The sequence below is a fragment of the Peromyscus californicus genome, unplaced genomic scaffold (genome assembly GCF_007827085.1).
Source record: "Peromyscus californicus insignis strain IS unplaced genomic scaffold, ASM782708v3 Scaffold_4__1_contigs__length_199733344, whole genome shotgun sequence".
Lineage (NCBI taxonomy): Eukaryota > Metazoa > Chordata > Mammalia > Rodentia > Cricetidae > Peromyscus > Peromyscus californicus.
This window is the reverse complement of record NW_026294562.1, coordinates 189,535,553-189,549,958: the sequence shown is the minus strand read 5'-3', so window position 1 is coordinate 189,549,958 and position 14,406 is coordinate 189,535,553. Positions and strand designations below refer to the sequence as shown.

The following is a 14,406-nucleotide window of genomic DNA, read 5'->3' as shown; positions in this document are numbered from 1 at the left end:
TATCAGGTGGGAGACACAACCGTGTAAGAAGTAAATGTGTTTGACAACGTGTATCACGGCCTTATAATCACAGACTGAGGTCACTGTGTTTGTGATACACTTGCCACTTTCATGACCTTTTTGTATCCACTTTGCAACAAAACAGCTGTTGGATTAAAGAGGCATTTATCCTCGATGTTTCTCAGATCAGATCATGACAATATCCACGTAATACAGCAAAGAAAAAAGAAAGAAAAAGAAAAAAGAAAAGAAAAAAAAACAAGGAAAGTGTCAAACTAAGAGGATAACAGGGACTCAAATATTTCCACGGCTATCTGCCATATATACACTTAATTCAGAAAACTTTCATTTGCCTTTATACACTCAATCCTTAACAAATAAACACAGTGACTATTTATTAGTGAGAATATTGGGGTTCAGTGGATGTGACCAGTAACGTCTTACCTTGTGTGCAATGTACTATGCCTGTGAAAACAAATATTCATTACCAGAATTGGGCAGAGTGACCTTACAGATCTGTGCATAGGAGTAGTCACAAACAGTCATGGTCTTTGGTCCTTATTTACAGGGAACAAATGAATGCAGGTGGACACTGAAATACTCAATTCTAAAAGATGTGGTACAGACATTTCCTAGTCACTATTATTCAAGGAGTTTCCAAGGCCACAGCAGGTCTTAGCACGGAGCATCTTGTTGATACTTCTCCATCCTCACAGATGCAGCAGGGTAGGTACATTGGCATCAATTTCCTGGAAATGGGCCTGGCATCTCTGCAAGGAAACAGTGCCAGGAAGGTAGACCTTTGAAAAGCATCCTGGGATGTTGTGTTTTTATGTGTCCAGTGTTGGATGGTGTGTATCCTAAATAATGTCAAGTGTCCTATATATACACGATCATCATATGAGCCAGCCAATGCATAAATAGACAACATACTTATAACACTGTTCTGACAAACATTTCAATGAATTCCCAGGTCAGTCAGTATCAGTGTTCACAAATATTGCATGGTGTTCGTTAGAAAATTGGTATCAAATTGTTATTCCATGATTTTCATGTGCATATGTCAGCTGCCATTCAACCAACAAAATTAAACCATTCTCATTTTTGTTTGTGAGTTATACTTTTTAAGACTTAAAACTAATAACCATGAATTGCATGGGATTTCTCAGGGAACGCATCACTGGGAACTCAGTGGTATATAGCAAAATCTAATAGTGTAAGATTTTAAGTGGTGTCCATGTGTAAAAGTCTATTGTGTATATATTGTTTATTTAATCATGGGCTGTTAATTGATCATGTGGGTGATTTTCATGGTGATGCTCCTAAGACTACTACTGTATTATACACTTCAAATTTCTTCAGTAACCCAAAGAAATTTACTTTGCTGTTGTGTTGGTTTGAATAGGTAGGTATATTCCCCACAAACCCATGTGTTTGAAATTTTGGACTATAGGTAGTGACACTGTTAGGAGGTGTGGCATTGTTGGAGCAAGTGTGGTCTTGTTGGAAGAAGAGTGTCATTGTGGGTCAGGCTTTGAGTTCTATATGCTCAAGTTATGCCCAGTGTGGGACTGAGTTCACTTCCTATTGCCTGTGGATCCTGATGAAGAAATCTCAGCTACCTCTCTGGCTCCATATGTGCCAGGACTCTGACATGTTTCCCACCATGGAAATAATGGACTCAAACTCTGAAACTGTAAGACAGCCTCAAATAAATATTTTCCTTTATCAGGGTCATAGTGTGTCTTCAAAGCAATTGAAACTATAACTAAGACAGTAGTTATTCTTTAGCCTGGAGTTATTGACATGCAAATTTGTATTTCTTCTTCTTAAGTAGATGTGATCAGTTTTGCACAGCATTGGGTGTTACATTTAGGCACATTGCCATAATAAGAGGTTTATCTACAAACAAGCCCAAGCTTGGTATTTCATTCTCTTTTTATCATTTTTTGTTTATTTTATTTTCTTTTATTTTTAATTAGCTTAAATGTACCCAGTTTTTTAAGGCTTCTTCATTTTTAATGTTTTAGTTGAACCAATCCTTCATTTCCTCATCTCACTGCTCCTATTCCATCTTATCCATTGCATGAGCATTATGTTCCTTCTATTCTCAGACCTTTTTTTGCTTTCTTTCCTTCCACAGCCACTCTCATACAGACTCTTTTTAACTCTCTTATGGCCCAATTCTAGTTTCTTGGGACCCACATACTTTTGTTCCACATAACCATGTATTTCTAACACCTATAACTAATAACACCACGTTGAGACAGAATATATGCCAGTTATCTTATTGGGACTGTCCTACATCACTGAATAGAATATTTTCTATATTCTGCTGTAGCCATCCCCTAGGGTGTTCCACAATACCAGTGAATGGAAAGTGTGGACTGGTAGTATCTAGCAGTTCTTAATGTTATAGCTCTTATATCCAATTTATTTTAACTTTTTCAGGTCCCAAGAATCTTACCCAATTTTATTCCAGTTCTTGATTGTTCAGTTGAGTGTCATGGCATGGCTAATGATTACGTGGAGCAATTGTCCCTTATCTGGGACTGTATGGTTCAGCCTGGTATTGATTTACAGCTATTTCTGTCTATTTCTTCAAGGTAATCTCAGCTACCTAAGAGGATTTCAGACACCTTCTCCTGTTGGAAGACAGTACGGTGTGCTGAGAGTTTACTCTGACATCGCTTCACTGATGGACTGTCTAACATATTGCTTTTTTTCCTATCATTTTCTCTCTCAGCCAATGGAGGGGTACATGATTATCCCATACAGTTTCAACTGAGGCACAGAATATTATTCCAGTAGCCATCATTCATCATATTTTGTACTTCACCTTGCCATTTATGGTAGTCTTTTTTTGCCTTACACTATGGTGTTGTGTATTTTTTGAGATTTCACCCCATCTGATACCCACTTCTCTCTAGCAACACAGAAAGTGTGTGAACACATGTGTTAGTCTATATTTTATGAATTTTATGAATCCATGTCTGAAAATGATGTCAGTTGTCACTTAAAGACTCATTCTTAAGCATTTTGTGCTTTTAATAATTTTTCCTTATCTAAGAGTATTGTAGGGTAAAGGCCCAAGCATGAACAAAGTCCAAAATGAGAGTCTGTATTAAGTGGATTTGGTTACTACATGGAGGAAAAACACTTCACACAGTGAAGATTGAAATTAATTTTTCAGATGTTTTAAAGGCAAACATATCAGAACACTTATAACTGATTTGCAGTTGTCAGGGATTTGTGTGGATAAAGCAACCAAGCACTTAAAAGAAGCTAAAAACATGCAGTTTTGTGGGGCATTTTGACTCCCATTTTGTAGAACAGAGTTGAGTAATTTCCAAGAGACTTTTCATAGAGGAAGTAGAAAAGGGAGAGTTAGTTTCAGCTTAAACAAAAGATAACTCCACCCAAGTCAGGATGAGCTGAGGGAACTCTGGCCACGTCAAAAGACCATAGACATATTCTTTGTGGTATTATAGTTTCCTCACTCCATTATCTTCTATTTTTAGATGAGATAAACATTAAGCATTGATATATTTAATTTGTGTAAACATTATTGAAATTGTTTTCGTTTATGCCATGACTAGAAAATATCAAAATATTCTGGAAATCTTGCATTGTATTTGTTGGAAGGGCTGTCATTTTCACTGTCTCTTATGGGCCCATGTCACATCATTGTGAATGTTTCATTTTCTATGAAACTTGTGGGCTCTCATTCCATCATTATGGACATCCTGAGTTATTGCTCATTCTCATAGTGATTGATATACACGGAAAGTAACTAAACTTGTTAAACTTTTGAGGAGGAGGTTTTTTTTTTATATGTTCAGACTGGCCTTGAACACCTTAGCTTCATAGAACTTTTGTTTCAGTCTTCCAGTAGTCCAATCAACTTAAGGCTTTCCTCCACTGCAGGTTGTAAATATTTGTATTTCTCTGACCAGATGAATTGTTGTCCATATTCTGAAGGTAATTGTACCAAATCACATAATGGACTTCTGGAATCTGGCAATGAGAATTCTTTTCTTATCAAAAATTTCAACTGGAATATTGGGAAATTCCTCTCTAATTTTCTACTATCTGCTCCTTTACTGTAGAGAATGCACATTAAAACCCACAGATTTGATTCTCATGCACCTAATGGCAGCCAATGCCTTCATCATTCTCTCTGCAGGAGTGCCCCAAACAATGGCAGTATGGGGATTTAAACATTTCTTGGATGACTTTGGATGCACGCTCCTATTGTACATTCAAGCATTTGTTAGGAGTGTGTCCATTGGCATCATCTGCCTCTTGAGTGTGTTTCAGGCCTTGACCATTAGTCCCAGGAAGTCCTGTTGGAAGGATCAAAAAGTCAAAGTTGAGAAGAACGTTGGCTGTCACATTTTCCTCCTCTGGGTCATGTACATGTTGATACGTTTCATTCCTATTGCATACACTTTTGTCAACAGGAACAGCAAAAATGTGACAAGAAGACGAGACTTTGCATACTGTTCCATTGTAGTTCAATATGAAATTTCTGAATATCTCTATGCAGCACTGGTGGTGCTCCCTGAAGTCTTCTTTTCTGTGCTCATGGCCTGGTCCAGTGGATCCATGATTGTCATTCTTTACAGACATAAACAGAGGGTCCAACACATCCGTAGCACTCATGGTTCCAGCAGAAATTCCCCTGAATCCAGAGTTACCCAGAACATTCTGATCCTAGTATCTACCTTTCTGGCTTTTTATACTTTCTTCTCCATCTTAAGAGGCTTCATTAGTCTTTTGTATTATCAAAATTGGTGGCTGATAAACATCAATCGCTTAACTTCTCTCTGTTTTCCATCTTTTGTACCCTTTTTTCTCATGTATCATTATTCTATTGTATCCAAACATTGTTTGGTATGGATAAGGAATAAAAAGAATATAATCTCATTTTAACTGTTGAAATGATATGTTTTGCTTGGTATTTAGTTGTTTACACACCTTTCACACTCAAAAGGTCAATACAGGAAGTTAAATTGGTAGATTTTTGTGTTTTTAGGAGTAGCTGAATTGATTATGTCCATTTGTTAGGTGATTAAATAGCAGCCTGCAGGATCAAATCCTAATGTGTGAGGTGCATTGTACTCTTCCACTTGAAGGGCTGACAGTCTTCCTTTTGCCCACCTGATACACTAAAGAGCCAGCAAAAAGATGCCAATAGAATATCTTTTATGTGGCTTTCATTCTGTCTGGGAATCTTGGCTGCTTGGTGATTTCACAGGTAGGTCTCTTTTCTATATTCTTACTGCACCAGGATGGAAATAGGGCATGGCCATGAACTTGGGACAGGGTGCCCTTGTCCCATCACAGCTGCTGTGGTCTGCACCAACATAAGAAGAAAATAGGATTAATATCTTTCATCTATACAAAAATCAATTCAAAATGACTGATGGTTTTGGGGTAATTCTGAATTTGGTTTGCTAGTATTTCATAGAGAATTTTATAATTATCAGAGATATTGACTTGTAAGTCCTTTGCTGCTGTTCTGTCTTCATCTGTTTTGGCATCTATGGTGGTATTTTATTTGTACTGAAATGTGATTTTAATTGTATGTTAATAAATAAAGTTGCCTGGGGGTCAGAGCTATTAGAGCCATAGCAAGTATGTGGCAGTGGTGGTGCATGCCTTTAACCCCAGCACTTGGTAGACAGAGCTAGGTAGATCTCTGTATGTAAAAGGATACAGCCAGCACTGGAGACACACGCCTTTAATCTCAATCCCAACCATAGAAGACCTGGAAGTCTCTACAGACAGGCAGTGATGAGGCAGTCATGTGTTTGGGTTTGCAACCAATGAGAAGGCAGAACACAAAGACTATATAAAGACAAACACACAGGAATTAGGCCCCATTTTGGAGAGCTCACTTGGCTGAAGAGGACCCCTGAAGCAGGAAGGGTAAGGCTCTTAGCTCTGACCTCTTGGCTTTCTTCTCTGAATCGGCTCTGTGTTTCTTATTTAATAAGACGGTTGGCTACATCTACAGGCATCAGTGTATTGCTGGCTTCACCAAAAGAGTTTGATAGAATTTAAAACATCCATGATAGAAAACATTTTGTTGTTTCTCAAATAAACATAAAAAGGAACAACTATTTGTCCCAGCATTCTGCTCCTGGGCATATACCCAGAGAACTCCATATCATTCCCTAGAGACATTTGCAATTCTATTTTCATTACTGCTCTATTTATTATCAAAAGGAAATGTGGGCCACTTACATATCCATACATGGACAAATTGATAATTACATTTGTGTCCATATACAAAATGGAATATTATTTGACTATAGTGAAGATGAAATTACAAAATGTGCAGGAAAATTGATGGAATTATAAGGGATAATATTCAGCCAGGTCACTTATCATATAGATATGACAAGATAAAAAGGTATGTTATTGAATCTACTTCTAGAAAGCAGTTACTAGTTTTTAATATTTTACATTGGAATAGATTTTTGTATATTGTATACAAATTATGTATATTGATACAAAATGGAGTTGATTTTGCTAGAAAATACTGTACACATACTTCTAATCTTGTTCAAGGTATTGGACCTATACAGCACAATTAAAAATGTAATGCAAATTGCTAGAACTCAAAAATTATTATTACCTACTAATTAGGATATAAAGAAATGCAAGTTGTATTTAGTCACTCACCTATTACAACTGAAGTGACATTAGGTATGTTTCAAAGTCAAACAGAAATGTATTTTAGATAAACAAGTCATCTTCAAACACTTCAGAGATCTACAGAATATGGCATTTAAGATGTTTTAATAATGTAGATTCTTTTTTGTTTATGAAAATGAGACATATCTTCTCCCGGCAGCACCAATCTACTTCAGAGAAGATGATGAGCATCAAAGAAACTCCATATGGAGTTTACTTTCTTTGTGGCATGTTAGCCATGGGGCGAGAATGTGTCCTTGCCTCAACGCCTGACAGTATGCTGTCGAAAATGGACAAGCAGGACAAAAATTGAAGGACTGCCAGTCCTTGCCAAGACAAGGTAGGAAGGCCCATTAAAAAATCCTATTTCACAGGACTCTGTCAGATATGCTAGGTCTGTAGGCCAAAGATGAATACTCCAACATTGCAGAGTGTTCTTGGGTGACTGTCCAGGCAGCCAGTTATTTGTCATAACTCACAATTTTTTGGAAGTTGCTTGCTTGCTCTTTGCTTTCTTAGGTACCATTATTTTCTTCTTGGATCTCTGAGGCAATAGGGAATAGAATATTAGATAGTTATAGTTATTGTTATCCTTGTCAACATATTCAGAAAAGAAACTCACTAAAGATATATAATGCATGTAAGTTTGGAACACATCAAAAGATAGATCCTTCTGGTTCTCTCTGAGTTCAAGGCCACAGTGGGCTACATGAAATTGATCCAGTTTAGGAGAGAAACAGAGCCAGGCAGTGGTGACACACACCTTTAATGCCAGCACTTGAGATCTCATGCCTTCGCTTGGGAGGCACACACTTCTTTAATCCTAGGAAGTAATATGGCAGGGCAAAGAAAGGTATATAAGGCATGAGGAAACAGGAACTCACTCTCTTTAGGCTGGGGATTTTGTAGAGGTAAGCACTAGTGGCTGGCTGTTCTGCTTCTCTGATCGTTTAGCTGTCACCCTGATATCTGGCTCTGGGTCTTTTATTAAAAGACCATCTAAGATTCAAACATTATCTCCTTGTTTCTACTTCTTTGCTAAGTTCTATTACACTATGTTCTATTATATTTGGATTTTGATATGTTACATTCTCTAACTTTCCATCTTTTATTATATCAAATAGGCACCCTGTTATATTGAATATTTTATATATGCAGACTGTATTTACCTCCTTTCCTCCCATTCTCTACTCCAACTTTCCCTTGGTCCCCTCTGCTTCCTCCCAAATTCATAGACTCTTTTAATTTATATATATATATATATATATATATATATATATATATATATATATACACACACATATGTACATATGTATATATATATATATATATATATATATATATATATATATATATGGATAATTATAATCTTACAAGTCCACATAGTGTTGATCATATGTTTATATTTTTAAAGCTGAGGACTTGGTATTGGATTAACATTTAATGGATTCATCCCCAGGGAAGACTAATTCTCCCTCTTTCTGAGCTCATTAATTACCTGTGGCTTTACTTTTTTTCTTTTGTTTCTATTCATCTTTTTTCATGGTGATTTTTTTCTTTTTTCTTGAGTATAAATTCATCACTCATACATGATGTATCATCAAATAAGTTGCACTCTCATGAGAATTATATATTGGTGTGATACACGTAGTCCTGGTGTTGACATTTTTCTACTGGTAATGATCTTACCAGAAAGAATTGCTAACACTTTTCACATTTTAACCCGACAATAGGCATTTTCCTGTTGAAATTTTAGAAAATGTAAGCTTATAGCTTAAATCTTACATTATAAGCACAATAAATGGACAGAACCAAAAGAATGGGAATAGGATTTGCAGTGTAAATGTGAGAACGCTGAATTCTGACATTTGTTGTTTGATATTAGCAAGTCCATCAGAGGCTGGAAATTGAGGTTTGGTGTCTGATGACAAGAAAGGGTCAAAATGTTGGGAAGCATGCAGTTGTTGGTGCACTGGCATTGACCAGCCACCTGGCGTTTCCATTTACAAAGCATAAACATGGTTAAGATGCCAGGAGTTGTACAAAGACCACAAAACTGCTCACCAGGACAAGGATGGTTTAGGTGGCTCTAGTCACAGGAGATGGCCAACGACACAGAATTCTGAAAAGTTTTGGACCCTCTGCTTGTGCTTCAGCAAGAAAAGCACCAGGGAACCACTGGACCGTATCATGATTACCAAACACATAACATCCAAAGATCTGAATAAGATGACAAATAACGTGTAGATTAGATTTTTAAGCTGTGTCCATACCACAATATAGAAATTTTCTAATCCCAGTGCAGTTTCTTCCATCCCTCTTGTCTGTCACAAGCACAACAATCAACCCATTTACCATTAATCTCAGGGCCAGCACAGGCAGTCAGAACTTCTAACGATGAGTCTCTGTCTTTGAACTGTATTTGGCAGTCCACGAGGTGATCAAGATAAACTGGAATAAATTTAAGATTGATTTGGATCCAAGGGATACTCCTCTGGCAACTCTATAAAAAGCAGTTTACATGCAATGTTATCTAGAAAATATGTCTCACCAAAAGCAGCCATTTTCTGAATGATTCCTTTACAGAGAAGAACCATGAAGTTCACCGCGGTCAGGTGTTTGACAATTAGTTCGGTGGGCCTGGCTCTTATTTCAGAGAATACATCATTGATGAAACAGCAAAGCAAGGCTGAGTTAAACAGCATCCCCAGTGCATTCTGAGACAGGAAGAGGATCCCCGTGGCCGTGTCTGTGGATGACATTCTGTTATATTACTGTGACTATCACTTAATGTGAGATCCAGAGAACACTTGATAGACATGCAGGACTACTCTCTTCATGCCATTCTAAATACTGTGTTCACCTTCAACCAGTACATTCCAATCTAGAGGAATTAGCAAGTGTCTCATTTTCAGAAGGAGCTTCCTGAGTTTAAAAGTGTGCAGACTGTGGTGAACGGGCATCCCTATAGTGTCCTTCACTTTGAGTTGGCATGTTGCACAGTGCCTCATTTCAATATTTGATTTGAATTTGTTGCAGCACTGATAGATGGATACAGTTAGTGAACAGCTCACAGGAGTCATGTCTCCCTATCAACCATGTATGTCTCTGGAATTCTCAGCATTGGAGGCATGCATTTTACTCACTGCACCATCATTCTAACTCCAGATTCACCAGATCCCAACAAGGGTAGAAGACTAAACTGGACTGAGAACAGCTGCAGCAAATGAGATTACAGTGTTTGGAATACATGCAACACTACCATTCATCACCTTTTAAAACATTTCTTGTTTGAATATAAAAAAAATTGTTCATCTGGCTTTTCTTTCTTTGTTCCATTTTATAAATTCCTTCCCTGTGTTACCAAACAATCCTATTGAAACCTAAAATATTTTTAGACCTGTATTATGAAGGTATAAAATAAAATAACCCCAGGACAACAATGTTGGTCATGTGAAGATAAATTTTATATACAAACTGAAATAATTAAAGGTAAAAATAGTCTCATAGTCAGAATTGCAGTCTTGTGAAATTTACCTATATTTTTATAACTAAGGTACCATTGTTCACACCTAAAAAACGATAAGTAAAATACTACAGTTGTCTAAACATGTTGCAAATTAAATTAAACATACATATTCACAATATAGAATATTTCATATTAAAAGGGACAACAATATGTTCTTTTCTGTATATATGTCCAAGGAAGTACACAGAAGACAAAATAATATCTAGCATTTAGAAACTCAAACAGTAGCATTGCTGTGAATGGTCAGCTTCAGCTATGAAAATGTGAATTTGGTACAGAGAGAGAAACCCCATTAGAATTACTTGCTATTGGTTTCTACCAATGTCTGCCTTTTTTACATTATATATATATATATATATGTATGTATATATATACATACATATATACACACACACATATATATACATACATATATATATATATATATATATATATATATATATATATATAAAAATATGACATTAGATCCTTGTTACTATTGCTTTCCTTTACAATGTGAACACAGTCCTCAATTCCTACTGGACACTCAGCTTTGCACTAGGAAAAAGAAAACCATCAACTTCTGGAAGCCAGAGTTTGTACATTTAAGCAGGGGTGGCTCAAGTCTGTACGAATCTCCTCCTTTAACTCACTGTTGCTGCTGTGCATTGTAGTATCTTTCTGAATACCAACTGATATTTCTTCAAAGGGAAAGGGAGACGATGTGAACCCATAAGCACTGTCACACTTTGTTTTACTCATAAAGGTCTTACTTCCCTCTTTCTAGTACAGACCTATAGCTAAAACTATAGCAAATAGTTTCAAGAAGAGCTGAATAGGACTGTAAGAGCATCTCATGTACAGGTTTCTTTAACCCTTATTATTCTGAAGCACATGTGGGATCATTCCCTCTGCTTACAATCTGCCTTTTGCTGTGTCTCTAGGGAAAGGAAAAGACCAGTTCAGAGCTGCACTCACGTAGCATGCACCGGACTGTCCTAGCTTCTATAATTCTGAGGGAAGAATTTAAGACTTACTTGTGAAAGCAGATTTCTGTGATGGCTGATGCTGCCTGCATAGGACCTCAGTGGTCACAGGACAGACAGCCTGCTGTGGGATGTTCTATATGGCAAATGTGTTGCTCTGATTGGTTAGTAGATAAAACACTGATTGGCCAGTAGTCAGACAGGAGGAAGTATAGGCGGGACAAGGAGGAGAAGAATTCTGGGAAGTGGAAAGGTGATAGTGAGACACTGCCAGCCATCGCCATGACAAACAGCATGTGAAAATGCCGGTAATCCACGAGCCATGTGGCAAGGTATAGATTTATAAAAATGGATTAATTTAAGCTGTAAGAACAGTTAGCAAGAAGCCTGGTACACGGCCATACAGTTTGTAACCAATATAAGTCTCTGTGTTTGCTTGGTCGGTTCTGAGCAGCTGTGGGACTGGCGGGTGAGAGAGATTTGTCCTGACTGTGGGCCAGGCAGGAAAACTCTAGCTACAAACAGCCTGTCTCCATATAGGTGGAATTTCCTGATAGAGTGTGACTGATATGTCGTTATGTCATGAACTCATGTCCTTTCTGGTCAAGATGAGGTCATAGAAGGTAACCATGGCATTGCCCTCTGAGGGAATTGATGTCACCCCTGAATAAAACTTATTTCCATCACAAACACTTAGAAAGATTCACATGTTATTGATCTGCAGAGGGACATGCTGAGGATTGTCTGCAATCTGCTCTGCTGGGTGTTAGGACACAAAGGCAAACCAGGGAGCTGGAGAATAGGGATGGATTTTGAGGAGGAGTGAGTGATGGTGAAAAGGGAAGCAGTGGATGGGTTTTGAAATGTAGAGCCAATCTCACCAAAATAACTGAACAAACCAATAGAAAGTGGCCACCTCCCCCACACAAACAGAATATCAAACCAAAATATTTTCCCAGGATGCCAAACACCACCCACAACAATTTTTTATAGGAACAAGATGGGATTACACAATGCCACTTTCTTCAAGTTCTGTCACAACCTAGGGAATATATTCTTATTCTATTTGACAATTTCAGTATTCCCTATGAAAATGAAAACCACGTAGCATAGCTTGCTTCTGTTATGGGTTAGGATTGCTCAGAGATTCACCCTGACTATGAATAAATGTTAATAAGTAGAAGCTTTTTATATAGTTTCTGGAGTGATTGGGGGCCTGGTCTGCACCTGAGAGCTCTGCTAAAATACAGAACTAACCCTATCCATCCAGACATTGTAAAGGCAAAACTCACAAGACATATACTCTGCTTCTGTGTAGATAGAGGCTTATTTCAAAATCTTTTCTTGTATATGTCCTAGTCATTTCTCTGAGTAGAGTAAGGAAGTTTGATTACAAAAGTAGAAGTATCCATTAGTCTTATGATCTATTTTCTCATAAGAACATGAGATTTTATAAGCTCAATCTATTTTAAAAATAGGTTTCTATGTCTGGAAAAATGGGAATGAGCTGTTAAAAAAGGTTCTACAATTTATGGATATTTTAGTTTCATATATGCATCTTTAGCATAGTAATTGAAACCTTAAATGTATTGAATGAGAACCTGGCATGGCCATATCTGATGAGAACAGAAAAAGTCATAAAGCCAGCACAGCTGCTTGACAATGATCCAGGAATGCTGAGCCCCATGATGGCTGCCATGCCACCTATTTTCATCTCTACCTGTTGCATACTTGAGGCACTTTTAATATTTGTACAATTGGGAATATTGGATTGATGGAAAATTTCTTATAAATCATTTATGCCTTCTCCCAAGAATGCTGCTTCTAAGCTTTCCCAGAAGAGTCTTGAACATACTATTGTCCCTGCTTTAAAGAAGATATCCTTATCTACTTGAAGGTCTTCCTTATGCCTTGGAGGTTGTGTCAATGAGATTTGGTGGGCTAGAGGAGTTGCCTACAGATCAGATTACAAGCCTCTTCCCAGTCTACACTCAGACAATTATGTGGTAGTAACAATTTAGGTTATCTCTGCCATACACAGAGACTTATACTTATGGACAAGGAATGATGCAGAATGATGATAAAAGTATGAAACATCAGGATCTCTCTTTCTTAGAAAAGTTAGCTCATGCAGCACCTCTATGGTGACACATGACCAAGGAAGAACAGAACGCCAGGATTAGACATATAAACAAAATTTACAAAGATAGAAATGTGAACATAGTACAGGCCAGAATTTGAATAATAACTGCGGTTGCTTTGGCCTGAGGATTTTTTTCCTGGGCACTCTGACCATTAAAAGTTAATAATACATGTCTTGGGACATAGCAGTATGCCTGGGCCGGCTTGAGAATTTTGTTTTGGTCTAGTGTCTTGAAGCAACCAGAGATAACAGCCTGAGAAAGGACTGTCATATGCCTCTATATTTCTTAAAAATTGGGTTATGGAGTTAATGAATAAAAATGATAACTCTGTTTATCAGTGATGTTAAAACTTGAGGGAAAATTTTTGGAAAAGATAATTGTTCTCCTATGGTTTATCAATGATGACTAAAAGATGTGCAAGAGGTAATGATTCTTTGTATAAGTAAAGCCTGCGAGAGAGACGGGTTGCCAGACAGAGTAGGAAGAGTCATACTGAGATGTGCTTTCTCTCTGTCAATCTCTTGTAAAATGAAACTCAGAAGTATACCATGTCTGATTTGTCTGCTGCCAGTTTTGCATTCACCCATCCCTCATCTGGACCTGTACACCAGCAAGAATCTACTTCTGTAAGTAAATTATCGTACTTCTGTATGTAAATTGCAATTCGCAGAGACCAAAATCTCAGAGGCCAACATGTTCATTCTTTTACTATATGGTCAAATTGAATGTTTAGCATGTGTTGCACTGTGAAATTGATAGATCTGTAGGGTTCTAAATCGTTAAGAATGAGCATTTAAAAATATGGTGAAATAAAGTGTTTGGCCCACACTGGATAAAGAAACCTCAAAAAGATGAGGGAAATGATTTAAAATTCTGTGGAAGAGAAACCTGAAATAAACTTACACAAAATCAGCTATGTCAGGAGGTAAAGGAGGAGTGTTAGTTAAACCATAAATAAATAGCTCTAAGGTATTTCTGGAAACCATTAGGTTGTATCTTTTCCACACTCAGGTTTATACATAAATCACTGAAACAACACAGAGGGCTTCCACTTCCTATGGCT

At 37.3% G+C, this 14,406-nt stretch overlaps 1 protein-coding gene across 1 annotated transcript; it reads left to right on the top strand.

The window, feature by feature from the left end:
- Positions 1–3,993: 3,993 nt before the first annotated feature.
- Positions 3,994–4,935, top strand: LOC128124246 (vomeronasal type-1 receptor 4-like). Its single transcript, XM_052760424.1, has one exon. It carries the CDS (start codon positions 4,003–4,005, stop codon positions 4,933–4,935), a length of 933 nt encoding a protein of 310 aa, XP_052616384.1. The 5' UTR covers positions 3,994–4,002.
- The last annotated feature ends 9,471 nt before the right edge of the window (positions 4,936–14,406 follow it).